This window comes from Diaphorina citri, unplaced genomic scaffold, assembly GCF_000475195.1.
Source record: "Diaphorina citri unplaced genomic scaffold, Diaci psyllid genome assembly version 1.1 scaffold224, whole genome shotgun sequence".
NCBI classification, from domain to species: domain Eukaryota; kingdom Metazoa; phylum Arthropoda; class Insecta; order Hemiptera; family Psyllidae; genus Diaphorina; species Diaphorina citri.
Window position 1 is genome coordinate 157,836 of NW_007377661.1, and position 18,252 is coordinate 176,087.

General features: G+C 37.8%; 3 protein-coding genes across 3 annotated transcripts in view; 1 reads left to right on the top strand and 2 right to left on the bottom strand.

The window, feature by feature from the left end:
- LOC103506255 (U4/U6 small nuclear ribonucleoprotein Prp31) overlaps positions 1 to 1,532 on the bottom strand; it is an 18,339-nt gene extending 16,807 nt beyond the window's left edge. The window contains exons 1-2 of the mRNA XM_017442792.2: positions 1,426 to 1,532; positions 260 to 413 (exon numbers count right to left, since the gene is read on the bottom strand). Coding sequence (XP_017298281.1) covers positions 260 to 406 — 147 coding nt within the window. The 5' untranslated portion in view covers positions 407 to 413; positions 1,426 to 1,532. The remainder of the gene's footprint in view (positions 1 to 259; positions 414 to 1,425) is intronic.
- Positions 1 to 5,062, top strand: part of LOC108252015 (methylosome protein 50) — a 16,962-nt gene extending 11,900 nt beyond the window's left edge. The window contains exons 4-8 of the mRNA XM_017442791.2: positions 2,059 to 2,222; positions 2,402 to 2,583; positions 2,946 to 3,133; positions 4,199 to 4,379; positions 4,721 to 5,062. Of these exons, the coding sequence (XP_017298280.2) occupies positions 2,059 to 2,222; positions 2,402 to 2,583; positions 2,946 to 3,133; positions 4,199 to 4,379; positions 4,721 to 4,922 (917 nt within the window). The 3' untranslated portion in view covers positions 4,923 to 5,062. The remainder of the gene's footprint in view (positions 1 to 2,058; positions 2,223 to 2,401; positions 2,584 to 2,945; positions 3,134 to 4,198; positions 4,380 to 4,720) is intronic.
- A 566-nt stretch (positions 5,063 to 5,628) lies between these two features.
- Positions 5,629 to 16,943, bottom strand: LOC103506256 (transcription initiation factor TFIID subunit 1). The gene is made up of 12 exons (XM_026821347.1): positions 16,705 to 16,943; positions 15,572 to 15,674; positions 15,417 to 15,522; positions 12,859 to 12,959; positions 12,304 to 12,525; positions 11,733 to 11,924; positions 10,465 to 10,608; positions 10,014 to 10,180; positions 9,009 to 9,117; positions 8,301 to 8,490; positions 7,380 to 8,038; positions 5,629 to 6,636 (listed from the first exon to the last, which is right to left on the bottom strand). The coding sequence occupies exons 1-12, from the start codon at positions 16,941 to 16,943 to the stop codon at positions 5,629 to 5,631; spliced, it is 3,240 nt and encodes a 1,079-aa protein (XP_026677148.1).
- Between the last annotated feature and the right edge of the window lie 1,309 nt (positions 16,944 to 18,252).

Here is an 18,252-nt window from a genome sequence, read left to right on the forward strand (position 1 = left end):
ATGTTGTTTTTTTTTTTTTTTTTTTTTTTTTTTTTTTCTTTTACAACAGTCTCTGACACCTGCACCTGACACCCTAGCACAAATAAAATTAATTTACCAGCATTTAAAACATATCACTCAAAAATAAATAAATAAATAAAGTATTTAATTAATGAAAAGCCTGTTTAGATCTTCTTTCTAATAAGTACAAAAAAAATTGAATATGTTCCTGTTTTCCCTGTCTTTAGTATTCATAAAGTATATCTATCTACAAAAGTACCTTGATATCTTGCTCAATTATTTTATGCACATCAGGTTTCACATCATCAGGTTCCGTTTCCATGCCATCTGCTGCCATTTCTTCTCCACCTTCATTATCTTCCTCCTCATCCTCCATATCAGCCAGCAGCTCATCAGCTAAAGACATGTTGAATCTGAAAACGGGTAAATCAATATTAGCAAGTTGTACCTATTTGCCTACCGAATAAATGTTTAATATGGTCATAGTACTGGTCACTGGTCATAGTACGTGTTCCGCGCTTCTCAAGGTATCTGACGATATCCATGCCGCCATGGATAACACGATGGCCTCCATCCTTGTCGTCTTTGTAGTGACAGGAGATTTAGCTTAAGGTTGTGGTTATGTACCTACCTGGTTGATATAGGCAAGGGTGGTAAACTTGCCTTGTTTTTAAGTTGCCACTCCCATGCCAAACTGTAGAAACAATATCCTGCCTCACCTAGTCTGAGCTCATCTCAACCCTCAATCCAAAGTCTAGGCAGTGGTTCCAGAAATGGACAGTGTAGTTGCTATTCAGAGTCGGTCATTATTGGAAGATTCCCATTTATACAGCACATTTTTATTACAATATTCAAATATTTAACCTGTAAGTACTAAACTTGAAGAACAGTAAAGGATCACATCATTTGTACATAATTTACCCAAACTGGTGCTTTATTTTTTTTCTCCTAATTACATTATTCCTATTATCAGTGCCTATACATATCAAAACCTCAATCCATAATGCCAGCCCATTCTAGTTACTGGTATCAAATAAGAAAGCACGCCTTCCTTGTAAGCGTTATCTCAACCCGGTACATAACCACAACCTAAATGTATCTTTTCAGCAACAAGCTACCCACCTCACATCAACCTCACCCAGCCTGAGTGGGATTCAGAAATGGGAGCAGTGTAAATACCCAGACAAAGATGGGAGTCTAAGGACATTTAAAGAGACCAGATATTAACTCTGGGTGTCCAAAGGGGGTCCTTCAAACAGTGTGAGATAGGTCCCAGATAGTGACTGCAGCCGTCAGGAAAGGAACACAGCCAAGAGCAAGGATGGCTTACTTTAGGAAGTTAGAAAATTCGGCTTGTTATGAAGTAAAGGAGAATCTACTTACCTGGAGAGTTAAAGGAGTGTATACTTATTTGTACGTACCTACCTAGGAACTGGAACTGGAAGTGGAAATCTGGGAAAATCACTTTTCTACTTTTCTTTCCTGATCCTGCTTTTTTTTTTTTTTATCATTTGTTTACATTTGAGAAGTTAGCTTTCGATCGCTTCTTGTTTGAGTGCTAACTTCTCACGCTTCTTAAGCGCGGAAATGTTTGAATTTAACAAATTTTCAATTTTAGGGAAAGTTTGCAAAAATGTGTGTTGAAATGTTATGTTAAAATGAAAAATAAAAGTTAAAGTCTAATACCAACAACCAAATTCAATTTTACTTTATTCCTTAAATAACAATAGGTTATTAAGAGTTTATTAGGATAAAAAAACAATTACTGAGAAAATTCCTATATCTGATATGCCTATTAACAAAAAGTGAAAGTAGTTGGTCAGTTACATTTATAATAAGCATGGAAAATTGAGTCTGAAAACATTGATAGTTGGATTATTTCATTCATTTGTTATTTCTTGCAGTGTGAAAAAGAATTAGATTGTGTAATTACCATTCCTTGACTGTCTTGTATTTGGTTCATTGCAGACGGAGAACTTCTTCTGGGGTCTTCAAATCTGAATGGTTGTTATTGGACAGGATCTATATGGTATTTTCTTGAACCTGCTTTTATTGCAGACGGAGAACTTCTTCTGGGGTCTTCAAATCTGAATGGTTGTTATTGGACAGGATCTATATGGTATTTTCTTGAACCTGGCAATGCCCCACAAAGAGAGAAGGTATATTCTGGACTCAACTGTGATAGTGGTATCTGTGATGGCAAATTCTTATCAGAAAACAAGGTATGTATGGGTATGCCCTATCATGTATCCATGATTTGGTATTTTTGTCATTGTATTTTAATTTCAGGCTCAAGTTCATGTACCTATTTTATTTTAGGATAATTTATAGGCTGCTGTTGGATCACAACCCAACAGTATGTACTGTGACATTTGACCTGATGTGGTTGAAATAATTTCAGGTGATCATAGGTGAAGACCTGGGAATGGTGAGTATTCTACACTTGCACAAAGACCAAACCATCAAGGAGGAGCATTCCAGATTTACAGTTGAGTCTTCCAGAAGTGAACATGACCATGCTGTTTTGTCTGTGAGTGTCTCTCAAGACAAACAAAAAGCTGTGACTGGGAGCATGGATAAATGGTAAGATATGTTGGGGGTAAATGAAGGTAGACTGAAAGATGACATTGAAACAGAGCTACATGTTCTTGAAGAAAACTATAATTATAAAAAGAGAACAGATTCATAGAAGCTTAACCCATCCCTTAGGGCTGTTTGCCCTTACACCTAAGCCTCTGAGTGGGCTTTTTGTGTATGTAGGAAAAGAACAAGTGAGGAGAGTGGACCCCTCTCCCCTAAAACAACTCACAATTTCAGGAAGAAAAAGAAAAAAAAACATTAAATTCAAGCCAGTGACTTCAGGTTGATTAATTAAAATAATAAAAAAAAGATCTCAGCGTGTTTGATTCTAATCCTAACACATCATGTTCTGTTTATTCTATTAGTATCAAGGTTTGGGATGTGTCTTCAGACAAGGATCTAATGTCAGAGCATACCTACCGACCTGCACACAAGGATCATGTGACCAATGTAGCTATGAAGCATGAATCGTCTGGAGGCAACATATTTGCCAGCTGCTCCTTGGATGGGGCTGCCCTCCTGTGGGATACAAGGATGACAAAACCAGCACAAGGTAATGATCAACTTGATATGAATTCCACACAAAAATGACAATGTCTTTTGGCTTGGTAGTGTAGAAGTCTAGTAAAGTCTACCTACAATGTTTGTACTCAGTTTAACTATCTGTGTACCTGTCTGTTCTTCGATAGCTTTCAAATGCTTTGTCCAGTTCTATTTTGGAAAAAAATGTTGATCAACCTGTAGAAAAAAAATAATAATAACAAAAAAAAAAAAAAAAAAAAAAATAATGTCTTTTCGCTTGGTAGTGTAGAAGTCTAGGTAGTAAAGTCTACCTACAATGTTTGTACTCAGTTTATCTGTGTACCTGTCTGTTCTTCGATAGCTTTCAAACACTTTGTCCAGTTCTAATGAATTTTGGAAAAAAATGTTGATCAACCTGTAGAAGAAAAAAAAAAATGCTGATTATATCGGGGTCTTATTGGGTCTTTAGGGACCTTATTTCTAAGGTCTATATTTTTGACCAACTAAGCTGTATTTTATTATGGAACTTTTTTATTCCACTAAAGAAATTCCGCTTTGGACATCCACACTTGCTGCCACAGGCCAGTATGACACTTATGTATTTTCAACGGTTATCTGAAAGAGGGCCTCTGAGTGAAATTTTGCGATTTTTTGATGAAAAATTAAAAAAAGAAAAAGAAAAAAAGTTCGATAAGAAAATACGGCTCTACTAGCGTTTCTAGGTTTCTACTGTCTAGTTCTAGCCTGAACTTTCTTTTCTAGTGATCTACGAAGACATCGCTATCGGTTTGAAGTCAGTGGCGTGGTACGGTGACACAGACTAAGGTCTATATTTTTGACCAACTAAGCTGTATTTTATTATGGAACTTTTTTATTTTACTAAAGAAATTCCGCTTTGGACGTCCACACTTGCTGCCACAGGCCAGTATGACACTTATGTATTTTCAATAGTTATCTGAAAGAGGGCCTCTGAGTGAAATTTTGCGATTTTTTGATGAAAAATTAAAAAAAAAAAAAGTTCGATAAGAAAATACGGCTCTACTAGCGTTTCTAGGTTTCTACTGTCTAGTTCTAGCCTGTTGACTTTCTTTTCTAGTGATCTACGAAGACATCGCTATCGGTTTGAAGTCAGTGGCGTGGTACGGTGACACAGATGTGGTGATAGGATCTACCATGGGAGAGTTGTGCTGTATTGATACGAGGAATAGAGTGCTGCTTTCTCACACGTCCGTGTCCTCACCCCGTCCTATACATCGAGTTGTTGTTCACAAGAACCTGTGAGTATATTAATTTTATTATTATTCTAAAACATTTAATTTAAATAAGTAAAAAACTTCTTTTTCTTTAGCTTTTCCCGTGTACAGACGGGGTGCGTTAATTTAAACAATAATAAAAATGGAAAACTTCAAAATTCTTAACCGTTCCCAAGAATACCTATAGAACCTTTTTTTATGACCACATTCCCTAAGAGATACAGAGACTTCGTAGCTAAAGGCCTAGCTACTTTTTTTTACTTATACTCTGTATTTAAGGACGACAGTAGGTACAGTTCCTTCTATCAAACTTCTTTGAAAAAGAAAAAAAAAAGTTTCATTTTAAATTGGATTAATTGTTACAGGGTGGCGGTGTGTGCCGATGACACGTGTGTCCGCGTTCTAGACATGAAGGAGCCTTCTGCGGCACCCAGTATAATCTACTCGGACGTCAAACATCAAGACTACGTACGAGGTCTCACTTGGGTACCCGGAACCGACACCCTGATCTCTTGTGGCTGGGACCGACAAGTCCTGTCCCATCATATCGAACCTGTGATCTCCTAGTCCTCAGTCTGTAACCCTGACTGTTGGCGAAAGACCTTCGTTCCTTTCTTACTGCCCACCTTCTCCATCCCACGTCTCATCTCGTTTCATACTCTATGCGGCTAATGGTTCACACTTGGTGGAAAATTTGTCGTCCGAAGCTGAAGATTAGAATTTCCATTTCTGAAGATTGTAGACCAGAAATTTCGCCTGCGGCGTGGCTCACTCCGAATCGGCTTTATTATTATTATTATTATTTAACTCTTTTTATTTGGAATATTTACAAAAGTATAGGTACAATAAATATATACAGAACAACAAGATTAGCCATCAGCGTCACGGAATGTTCGATAGATCTTGAGAACTCTGCCAGGATGATCGTTATATTGAGATGAGATCAAGTTATCGTCGTCTTCTTTCTTTTTATCTTTGTTTTTCTTATCATCCCCTTCACCCATAATCATTTTCCGAAGTTCCTGTCTTTCTTGTTCTTCTTTTTCCAGTGACAACTGTACACTTGTCTTTTTATTGGCCAACATATTTTCAATATTTTTTCCCATCTCCTCCATGTCACTACTATCTTCATCATCAGACTCATCCTCATCTGTAGACAAAACTTCCTGGGAGGACAACACTCTATTCTGAAGATCAAATATACGCTGACATTCTTCTTTGTAGCGCTCTTGATGTTCTGCTATGGAAAATCGATTGCCTCGAGAGAATTTAGTCATTCCTTCTTCACCAGCCTTGGCTTTCTCTGTAGACAATGAGAGGACAACACTCTATTCTGGAGATCAAATATACGCTGACATTCTTCTTTGTAGCGTTCTTGATGTTCTGCTATGGAAAATCGATTGCCTCGAGAGAATTTAGTCATTCCTTCTTCACCAGCCTTGGCTTTCTCTGTAGACAATGTTCTTACCACATCTATCACTTCCCACCGAGACAATTTCTTGATTTCTTCCTCCGGGACACCAAACTTCCTTAGCAAAGCTTTGGCATTGTTGAGAGATAATCTTCTCAGATCAGCATCCGTTCCTGTCACCATTCTCTTGGGTTGTTGCTCCTGCTCCTCTTTGTTCTGTGTCGGTTTGTTAGGAACTCTCACATAGGAGAACCCTTCACCACATCCCGTAGGATCAGCAGGTCCTGTGAGTTGTAACAAACATTTCCCTCGCATTGCTTGGATATAGGCTCGCGTCGTATTCCATGGTGCTACTTTTACCTCGTCATCCATCTTGAGTTGAATGTCTTCATCATCGTCATCCTGAGGAGTAAATATAAACTTTTCTCCATAGCCAGCATCCTTGAGTCTCTGTTCAGCTGCTATCATACTGAAGTAAGCACAACATTGTTCTGGAGAGACCATGGCACGGATTTCTTCTTCAGAAGGTAAGCGGAAGTCTGGCTTGATAACCCACCAGTTGGAATCCATACCTGTTCGTTTGAAATCCGCACACAGCTTGAGTCTCTTCCGAATACTACTTTCAGAATGAGTAGGGAATGCTCTCCGTATATCATCCATCTTGATACGTTTTGGATGATCTTTGCTTTTCCAAAATAATCGATAGATAAAAACTTGCAGAAAATCTCGGACAAAATTGTTGGCTCGTTTGGAATTAGGTCCAGGCACTTCATAGAGAGGACAAAGCTGTCCTGCGGTGAAGATAGCATCCACAGATCTGACATAGTATTGATGACGTGTTCTGATAACCAAGAAGTCGGTCGGTAGCATGTTATGCTCGTAGAATCAATTCAAATTTACATAGATTACCTCATCATCACTTTCACAAAGTTCTGCTGGCGGGGGAGAAGCAATATTCAAATTCCACCCCTTCTTCTTTCTTCCTCCTGGATCAATATCAGAATCAGAATTGGAGGTCTTGGATTTGTCAGATTGATTCTTTTGTTTCTTCCGTCTCTTCTTCACTGTTCTCCATATTTGAGGCAGACTGGATTTTTTGCCTGGTCCAAACAGGCGAGAAAATCTCAACACCTAAAAAGAAAGAAAAGTGTTGTTTTTTTTTTCATTTCCTTAGACTCATGAATTCTTGACCACCTAAGCTTAAGAGAGGAACAATGAGTCATCAAATGATTTCAGATTATCCTCCGCATTATCAAGAGATCAAATCTGTGGGATCTGGATAATACTGGATTAGATTTGGATCTGTTGGGATTAGGATTAATTTTGAAATGTTAGATTTTAGGTCCAAAACCAAAATGATTAGTTCAGATATCCAGACTTGAGCTATGAATAATCCAGATAGTTAATATCAGTCATCACTGCATAATTACTGTTCCTCACCTGACCATATCTGATACTTGCAGAAAATCTCGGACAAAATTGTTGGCTCGTTTAGAATTGGGTCCTGGTACTTCATAGAGAGGACAAAGCTGTCCTGCAGTGAAGATAGCATCCACAGATCTGACATAGTATTGATGACGTGTTCTGATAACCAAGAAGTCGGTCGGTAGCATGTTATGCTCGTAGATAGGAGATCTGTACATATTATTCTCAACAGCCTGAATATATTTGCCCGGAGGTAACACACCTAAGAATGGAGAGGTGTGTGCTAGCGCTATTTCACCGTACTTGAAATGATGTGGTCCCTGATCCTTGGCTGCTTTCCTTTTGTAATAGTTCTTGATCTTGGAGCACATGCCCACCTGATTGATGAGGGATGGATGTTCTTCACTGAACTCTACAAACACCAACTCTCCATCCTTGCCTGTCAAGTCCTCTGGTGTTCTCATGAAGAATACATCACCTCCTCCTGATGCTATACGTTCAGCTTCTCTCTGCTTCGCTTTCTTCTTGATAAGTTTCAGTAGTCCATTCACTGGATGATGGATAGGACTGGCAAGGGCACCATGAGAGTATCTCTTCATAGGAGGTCGATGGAAGTTTCTCAATCTGATAGGTCCCATATGTGTTTGTACAAATGGAGGACGTAACTCTACAACAGGTATAGAGTGTTGGATAAGGTTAGGACCTCCTACTTTGAGTCGGATAGCGGTATCACTGGTACGTGGCTGATAGTAAGCATCATTAGCGACGTTAAATGGATCACGATTAGGAGACTTGGATGGGGGAGGAGGCGTGTCTTCTTCCAGGACATTGATAACTCCAGCCTTACCTGTAACATCAAAACAAATTAGCTTCATTAATTGCATGAAAAGTACGTTACGCATCTGAAATAAATGTGAAATCCTATCGAGCTCTGTCAATTCGCCCTTTTTCCCTAGGGTGACTGCTTTGGGCTGACATTTGGTTTGGGCTATAAAGATGCCCTCCGCACTCAACCTTTGCTATTTCTTTAGCAAAGGAAATTTCAGGCTGGTAATGCTGGTATACTCCCTGTTCAACGTCCCCCAGCCACAGCGTAAGTATATACATACCGAGCAATATTTTCGATTTCTTCACATGAGGATGCGGTATCTTGACTTTGACCGGAGTGGCCGAGTCTAGCCGTTGCTTAGCAGGATCTACATCGTTGGGTATGCCCAATATTATGTTTTCATCGTTGGGATCCAGAGTTAGGATCTTGGGCTTGGGAATGAACGGCATATTTTCCGCATCCCATATCACCTAGAACAGAAACGACAGGAACAATATGTACATAAATAACTTGATGGATGACTCAGTAACTTTGTGAATGGTATCTTCACTTTAACCGGAGTGGCCGAGTCTAGTCGTTGCTTAGCAGGATCTACATCGTTTGGTATACCCAGGATTATGTTTTCATCGTTGGGATCCAGAGTGAGGATCTTGGGTTTGGGAATGAACGGCATGTTTTCCGCATCCCATATCACCTAGAACAGAAACGACAGGAACAATATGTACATAAATAACTTGATTGATGACTCAGTAACTTTGTGAAGTTCCATAAAATAAAGAGAAAATTATGTATAAGTAAATGAAGTTTTACCTTTTTGTCAGCCCCTGATAGGTCCTTTTCGGTCCTCTTTTCACGAGAAAACGACGAGAAAGAGGTTGTTTAACCTCTTTTCTAACCTGGATTATTTTTCAAGCGTTTTTTTTTTTTTTTTTTTTAATTAATAATAAGTAAATAATAAAATAAAAAAGTAACATGACACAATAGGTACCTCGTCTTCCCAAATGCCATACACCAGTTCTTCATTTTCAACAGGGAAGATTGAGTACCAGGTGTCATCTTGATTTTCATCCTGGGGTCGGGCATGCATCTTGCTGGAACTGAAAAATTTAACATAACATGTGTTATATTGTCACAGTACAACTCGTCTTCCCAAATGCCATACACCAGTTCTTCATTTTCAACAGGAAAGATTGAGTACCAGGTGTCGTCTTGATTTTCATCCTGGGGCCTGGCATGCATCTTGCTGGAACTGAAAAATTAAAAACAACCTGTATGTATTATATTTTCACAGTATAAGTTGTCCCAAATAGTTACACAAGGTAAGACACTCCAGCCTAGTAAGCTTAGTTGGTAGCGCGTCTGCCACATAAACACTAGGCCGCGGGTTCGATTCCCGCCCGGGGCAGACTTCATCCTGAACGGATAATGTTCGTTCTCGGAACGGCTGGCTTTCTCCTATCCTGTCTTCCTTCTCTCTTCGATTTTGGAACGATAAGATCTTGATAGTTGCAGTTCCCTCTATCAAACCTCTTGGAAAAGAAAGCAAAAAAGTAAGACACTAATGGCTAGGACCAGAATCAGAGTTTAAACTTGGTTCATGTTTAACTCTTGGATTGACTAATCTGATTGTTTCATTTCAAAGAAGTTAGCCAATGAGATCGCTTAATCCAAGAGCAAACGAAGTTTAAAATCAGACTGGTCATCAGTTGCAGTTCCCTCTATCAAACCTCTTGGAAAAGAAAGTACAAAAGTAAGACACTAATGGCTAGGACCAGAATCAGAGTTTAAACTTGGTTCATGTTTAACTCTTGGACTAATCTGATTGTTTCATTTCAAAGAAGTTAGCCAATGAGATCGCTTAATCCAAGAGCAAACGAAGTTTAAAATCAGACTGGTCATGACCGAAATGCATGATCACACTGGTCTAGTGTATTATTCAATTACCAGCGTGATCAAAGTTTTATACAATAAACTCATCTTGAAATAAACTTACGACTTCATCTTGCTGGTGGGTGTATTGATCTGACTAGAGGGGAACCTCACTGCTCCTCCAGTAAGGGGAGACACACCTTTACCCGGTTGACTGAATGCCTGGGCAGTTCTATTACCCCCACTGGGAACCCAGCCTGCTGCGTTGATCTTGCTACTGTTCTTGTTTATCTAGGGGAGAAAATCACCAAATATCCATCATTAGGTAGGTAATTAAAAAAATCTAGTAAAATAGAAATTAAAATAAAAATAAAGAATCCACAGTTTTAGAAGTCTGCTTCTGTGGACAAATGGTCAATTGTCAAGAATTTTCACCAAAGAATCAATCAGAATCAGTCATTTTCATTACTCAAATCTGATTTCTATGTAATGAGAAAGTATTGCAATTGGTCCAAATTTTCAAAATCTGGAAATGGGTAGAAAAATTCGTACGAATAGCCTGGCCCCATACATACCTTGTGTTTGACATCATCTCCATTCCATATAACATCATCTTCCCATTTCAGCTGTGAGATCATTAGATATGCATCATCAGGAAACTCCCCACCTTCTGTCTTCTTTTTATCTTTGCTTTCTTCTTCCTCTTCATGTGCCTCTTTCTGAAATACATAAAAAGGCCACAAAACCTCAAAACTCTATATGATGTTTTATAGGCCAGGAGGTGCTTCGAACTCTTTTTAGTTCGCATGTCACCATGTATTAGGCCTTAATAGTCCCCATGCCAGTCTTCAAGTTCGCATGCCAATACCACCATGCAAGGTGCTGCTTGACCACAATCTCTTTGGAACTGGTGTATCCAAAATCTAGATACTCCTTTCATGTGGTACCTATTTTACCTCAAGTCCTTACCTTTCTTTAAACAGGTTTCACAAGGGAACTGTAACTGCTAAGGTCCCATCGTCCCGAAATTGAAGAGAGAAGGAATACAGGATAGGAGAACGCCCAGCCGTTCCGAGAACGAACATTATCCCTTCAGGATAAAAATCCGCCCCGGACGGGAATTGAATCCACAGCCTAGCGCTAAAAAGTAGACGTGCTACCAACCAAGCTAACTAGGCTGGCTCCTTACCTTTTCTTTGACTTTGAATCCATAGTTGAATCCATCACCTGTCTCAGGAACATCAAGCATGTCATACCAAATTTGGGCGGGGCCAAACCTCCAGTCTGCAGCTCTAGGTCCAAGGTCATTCGGGTCCATTTGATTGCTACTGAATGGAGAATTGGCATTGGGCTTCTTCCTCTTTCTGAAATACATAAAAAGGCCACAAAACCTCAAAACTCTATATGGTGTTTTATAGGCCAGGACATGCTTCGAACTCTTTTTAGTTCGCATGTCACCATGTATTAGGCCTTAATAGTCCACATGCCAGTCTTCAAGTTCGCATGCCAATGCCACCATACAAGATGCTGCTTAACCACAATCTCTTTGGAACTAGTGTATCCAAAATCTAGATACTCCTTTCATGTGGTACCTATTTTACCTCAAGTCCTTACCTTTTTTTTTTAAAGAGGTTTCACAAGGGAACTGTAACTGCTAAGGTCCTATCGTCCCGAAATTGAAGAGAGAAGGAATACAGGATAGGAGAACGCCAGCCGTTCCGAGAACAAACATTATCCCTTCAGGATAATGGGAATCGAACTCCGCAGACGGAAATCGAACCCGCGGCCTAGCACTTACAAGGCAGATGCGCTACCAACCAAGCTAACTAGGCTGGCTCCTTACCTTTTCTTTGACTTTGAATCCATAGTTGAATCCATCACCTGTCTCAGGAACATCAAGCATGTCATACCAAATTTGGGCTGGGCCAAACCTCCAGTCTGCAGCTCTAGGTCCAAGGTCATTCGGGTCCATTTGATTGCTACTGAATGGAGAATTGGCATTGGGCTTCTCCTCACATGGTTTCAAAAATTTGATCTGGAAAAGTCAGGGAAAATTAACAATTATTATTATTATTTATTTTTTTCCTATTATGTACGCATATAATTATGGACTTGAATCATTTAGCATAAAAAAAAAAAATGGATTAGACTAATTTGATTTTTAGACCACAAGTAACATTTTCTAATGCATATGCATAATAATTTTCAATAATAGCTGATTGGTGTATCCTTTAACCCAATGTGCTACTAAAACTCACATGTCTGTTGGTATAATGGAACAACTTGTTCTAAGCTGACAGTCTATAAAGCACTACTTATACTTATATACCTACTTATACTTATATACTTATACTTATATGTCTATTCTTCCAATGTGTAAAGGGCCTAAATCAATTCAAATTTACATAGATTACCTCATCATCACTTTCACAAAGTTCTGCTGGCGGGGGAGAAGCAATATTCAAATTCCACCCCTTCTTCTTTCTTCCTCCTTGATCAATATCAGAATCAGAATGGGAGGTCTTGGATTTGTCAGATTGATTCTTTTGTTTCTTCCGCCTCTTCTTCACAGTTCTCCATATTTGAGGCAGACTGGATTTTTTGCCTGGTCCAAACAGGCGAGAAAATCTTAACACCTAAAAAGAAAGAAAAGTCTGTTTTTTTTTCCCCCCTTAGAGTCATGAATTCTTGACCACCAAGGCTTAAGATAGGAACAATGAGTCATCAAATGATTTCAGATTATCATTCACATTATCAAGAGATCAAATCTGTGAGATCTGGATAATACTGAATTAGATTTGGATCTGTTGGGATTAGGATTAATTTTGAAATGTTGGATTTTAGGTCCAAAACCAAAATGATTAGTTCAGATCTGGATTTATATTCCAGATCTATAGATATCCAGACTTGAGCTATGAATAATCCAGATAGTTAATATCAGTCATCACTGCATAATTACTGTTCCTCACCTGACCATATCTGAAGTCTGGGAACAACTGAGTCACATCAATATCAGCATACTTGGATGGCAACATAGCAGCTAGTGGTGTTTCCAGCTTTTTCTTCTTTCCCTCCTCTAGAAAATTAACGACTGGATGAGCAGGCAGAAGATGCCCTTCATCATCTGCATCATATTTGATCCCATTCTTCTAATTTCTTCAGAGAGATCATCTACAGCTTCAGTTATGTCGGGAGTAATTCAATAGCCTGATGGATTTTCATCAAATCTGAAAAAAACATTAGAACGGAAATAAATATGGGTACTAAGATTTCTATTTTATTTAGCAGAGAACAAATTGTATTTCTGGACTTCAGTCCTACTTTTTATTCAATGTTAACTGTTGTTGTTGTTATTTTATTATTATTATCATTATATCATTACCTATATCATTATTTAATTATCTTTATATCATATTCATGTATATCATACATTACATCATATATCATTTATTCCATTATACTTTACTTAACCATATCATTAGGTATCATTATTATTATTTTATTTATATTTTTTTATATATATTAGTGGGTGGCCTAACGTCACAATTTTGGCCAAAAGCTGCATTTATTCAGGAAAGCACCAAATTTGGTATGGAATGCAGGCACTTTTTGAGAAAACGGTGATAAATATCAACTTGAAACCTTTATTTAATTTCAAGATTATTACTTTAACTCAAATGTAAGCAGATTATTTTTAATTTAATCATTTAAAAAAATATCCAACATCAGGGCAAAAGTATGCATTAATTTGTGGGGCAAAGTTCCCATATGAAAAAAAATTAAAATGGTTTTTTTGTGCTATTTTGATTTGATTTGATTTTTTGAGTAATTTTTACTACAAAATTGTTTGATTTTACTTCAAAATATTGAAACTGTTGAGCATATGTCGTGACGTCAAACTTTACGATTTATCGGTATTATTTAAATCGATTTATCTCGGTATCTAGAAGTCGTATGAAAAAAATTAAAATGGTTTTTTGTGCTATTTTGATTTAATTTGATTTTTTGAGTAATTTTTACTACAAAATTGTTTGATTTTACTTCAAAATATTGAAACTGTTCATTTTTTGCATCATTTTCCACTTCAAAGTTTTCTTCATTTACCTACTAATACGTATATGTGGGGTGAAGGTACACAGTGCGTACTTTTGCCCCATTCAATGGGGCAAAGGTATACATTTGACTTTTTTTACTTTTTGATCAATATTTCAGTTTTAAACAACTTTTTTCAGTTGAATCAAATATCATTTTGAAGAAAACAAAATTATCTATAAGATGGTTTTGGTTTTAAGTTTGTGAGTCAAACAAAAAATGCAAAACTCACAGAAAAAAATGAGACTGTTTGCCCCTAACTGATCTATTGCATGAAAAGTACGTTACGCATCTGAAATAAATGTGAAATCCTATCGAGCTCTGTCAATTCGCCCTTTTTCCCTAGGGTGACTGCTGTTTGCCCCACCCTACCCTATGCATGAACTCAAAACTCAAAGCACATACCTTCTTAGAATTAAAACCCCACTGGAGATCAAATCCTGATTCATTACTTACGTGTTATCATCATTGGAGTTTTCCAGGTTATTGTCAGCATGTAATTCTTCATTTCCAATCACCTCAGAGAGTAAGGAATTCAGACCCAGCTGAGACAATCCTGAGAGTGACTTCTTTACATCACTGTCGAGGAAATCTTCTTCAAGCTGTCCAGAGTCATCTATATTACCAAAGAGTATATTGGTAAGTGAGAATCCTCCGTCTTCCTCGGGCTCATCATCACTATCAGAACGACCCATTGAAAATTAGTGTTCACTTCTAGATTCAGTCTAGTAGAGGTACTTGTTTCTTACTTATTGCAGCATTAGAATTACCTGTTCAGGTGTGTATTGAATTTGATATAGAGATAAAGAGCATAAAGACACAAAAAGGAACTTTTTCGAACTTTCCGGATTTGAATTTGAAACTTTTTGATTTTGGTTTGTTTACTTTTGTTTACATCGCTAAGGGCACAAAAAAATCCCTCCAGAGAAATCCCTCTAGCTTCTCCCCCCTCCCATCATTTGATCAAACGAAGTAAGTTTTAAATAATTAATTCAACAAATTTTCTCAATATCCATAGTCAATAGATATTCAATAGAAGTGGGTATTTTTCTGCATTGGGTGGGATTCAAAACCAAGGACCCTGGGTTCATCGTCACTGATCAAGATAAGTTCAACCACTCGAGCCCGAGAGGAGCCGGAGGAGCAAAAGGGTACGTAAGGGGATTTTTCGTGATTTCAAAAATGTAGGGGGAAATAATTTAGGTCATCTGGCAACACTGTTTGATGGCGTCCTCCAATCACATACAAGGAAAGTTCTGGGAAAATTCAAATTTGTGATAATGAACCTGTTCATTGATCCGTCAAACCACAAACACAAACCCCAAGCAACAAATCTTACAAATCCGGATCTAGCACAGGGGAGCGTGTTGAGGACGAGATTTTTCGAGAAAAATCCCATGACAACAGTAGAGGGATGGGATTTTACTTTTCATTCTCTCCTCTAAAAATTTACTGGATGGAGGAGGCATAAGATGCCCTTCATCATCTGCATCATAGTTGATCCCCATTCCTTCTAATTCTGCTTCAGAGAGACCTCTCCTCTAGAAATTTACTGGATGGAGGAGGCATAAGATGCCCTTCATCATCTGCATCATAGTTGATCCCCATTCCTTCTAATTCTGCTTCAGAGAGATCATCTACAGCTTCAGTTATGTCGGAGTAATCAATAGCTGATGATGATTTTTCATCAAATCTGAAATAAACATTAGAGCTGAAATAAATATGGGTACGAAGATTTCTATTTTTTATTTAGCAGAGAACAAATTGTATTTCTGGACTTCAGTCCTACTTTTATTCAATGTTAACTGTTTTGTTATTATTATTATCATCATCATCATTATATCATTACCTATATCATTATAATTATCTTTATATCATTATTTCATTATATCATATCATTACATCATTATATCATTATTCCATTATATCTTTACTTACCTATATCATTAGGTATCATTATTATTATTATTTTATTTTATATTTTTTTATTATTATTATTTTTTTTTTAAAAACAATCAATACTCATCCCAAGTAGGTATGGTACAGGGTAGGATGGGGCAAAGGTATGCAGGCACTTTTTGAGAAAACGGTGATAAATATCAACTTGAAACCTTTATTTAATTTCAAGATTATTACTTTAACTCAAATGTAAGCAGATTATTTTTAATTTAATCATTTAAAAAAATATCCAACATCAGGGCAAAAGTATGCATTAATTTGTGGGGCAAAGTTCCCATATGAAAAAAATTAAAATGGTTTTTTGTGCTATTTTGATTTAATTTGATTTTTTGAGTAATTTTTACTACAAAATTGTTTGATTTTACTTCAAAATATTGAAACTGTTCATTTTTTGCATCATTTTCCACTTCAAAGTTTTCTTCATTTACCTACTAATACGTATATGTGGGGTAAAGGTACACAGTGCGTACTTTTGCCCCATTCAATGGGGCAAAGGTACACATTTGACTTTTTTTACTTTTTGATCAATATTTCAGTTTCAAACAACTTTTTTCAGTTGAATCAAATATCATTTTGAAGAAAACGAAATTATCTATAAGATGGTTTTGGTTTTAAGTTTGTGAGTCAAACAAAAAATGCAAAACTCACAGAAAAAAATGAGACTGTTTGCCCCACCCTACCCTATGCATGAACTCAAAACTCAAAGCACATACCTTCTTAGAATTAAAACCCCACTGGAGATCAAATCCTGATTCATTACTTACGTGTTATCATCATTGGAGTTTTCCAGGTTATTGTCAGCATGTAATTCTTCATTTCCAATCACCTCAGAGAGTAAGGAATTCAGACCCAGCTGAGACAATCCTGAGAGTGACTTCTTTACATCACTGTCGAGGAAATCTTCTTCAAGCTGTCCAGAGTCATCTATATTACCAAAGAGTATATTGGTAAGTGAGAATCCTCCGTCTTCCTCGGGCTCATCATCACTATCAGAACGACCCATTGAAAATTAGTGTTCACTTCTAGATTCAGTCTAGTAGAGGTACTTGTTTCTTACTTATTGCAGCATTAGAATTAACACCTCACACTTCGCCTCCTACCTCTCACTTCATCTCCTGCCTCTCACTTCGCCTCCTACCTCTCACTTCATCTCCTGCCTCTCACTTCGCCTCCTACCTCACACTTCACCTCTCTCTAACTCCGTCTCACACTACCTACTCTACTTACCTGCACATCATATAGCATATATTTATTATGGCAGACACGGTGGGCTTATTACAGATTGTATTATTATAGATTATTATATTAGGTACCTATTATTATAGATTTAGTTTTAGTTTAGATTAGTACCTACGTAGCCTTAACATTGTACCACATACAATTGTATATTTGTACAAATAAATATTGATTGATTGATTGATTGAACCCATTCGGGTACGGAGTTTGCTAAATTTTCCTGTCGTTCTCATTCGCAGGTGGTGAATTCAAATGTACCATCCACCTTCCCTCACTCAACATACATCATTTCAATGCTCATGTTAAATTTAGTGTCAACAGCGCCAGGACAAACGTTAGGTAAATATTACTACATAGTACGTAATCTACATAATTACTTGGCATCATAATCTACAAATTTCTTGAGAAGGCCGCATCTCGCAAGAGATCGGCCGCATCTCGCGTTGGGGGCACGGTTGGTCCAGTGGTAACGCGCTTGCTTGCCATGCAGAAGGTCCCGGGTTCGAATCCCACCATCGACAAAAATTTGTACTCGTTTTTCGATTGCAAATATTTCAACGGGTTACTTTCTGGCGTTCTCGTGTTGACCCAGCACCTAAATGGGAAGTATAGTGTCTCTTCTCGCCCATCTGATGAGAGGCATACTACAAAATATTTATATTTTGACCAACTTCGTCAACGCTTGACAAACCATTCGGTTATTTATTATTTTTTTTAAAAAAAAGAGGTGGATATTTGGTTTTGGCTACAAATTTTACGAGTGGACTCAACTTTACACTCAACTTTTTTTTAAGAGGTTTGACAGAGGGAACTGTAACTGCAGCTATGGTCTTATCGTCCCGAAATCGAAGAGAGAAGAAAGACAGGATAGGAAAAAGCCAGCCGTTCCGAGAACGAACCTCATCCGTTCAGGATAAAAACAAACATTATCCGTTCAGGATAAAGTCCGCCCCGGGCGGGAATTGAACCCGCGGCCTAGCCCTTACAAGGCAGACGCGCTACCAGCCAAACTAACTAGGCTGGCTAAGGGGGGCTTCGAATGATTCGGTATACAATATACGTACAGACAGTAGATA

Bases quoted from the DNA above. Each gene is read 5' to 3' on its own strand.
- LOC103506256 (XM_026821347.1), bottom strand. From the start codon at position 16,943: ATGGGTCGTTCTGATAGTGATGATGAGCCCGAGGAAGACGGAGGATTC. The intron at 10,181-10,464 runs GTATGTATGGGG...TTTCTCCCCTAG, and splicing joins GAGATGATGTCAAACACAAG to ATAAACAAGAACAGTAGCAA. The intron at 8,491-9,008 runs GTACCTATTGTG...TTTCTGTTCTAG, and splicing joins ATGGCATTTGGGAAGACGAG to GTGATATGGGATGCGGAAAA.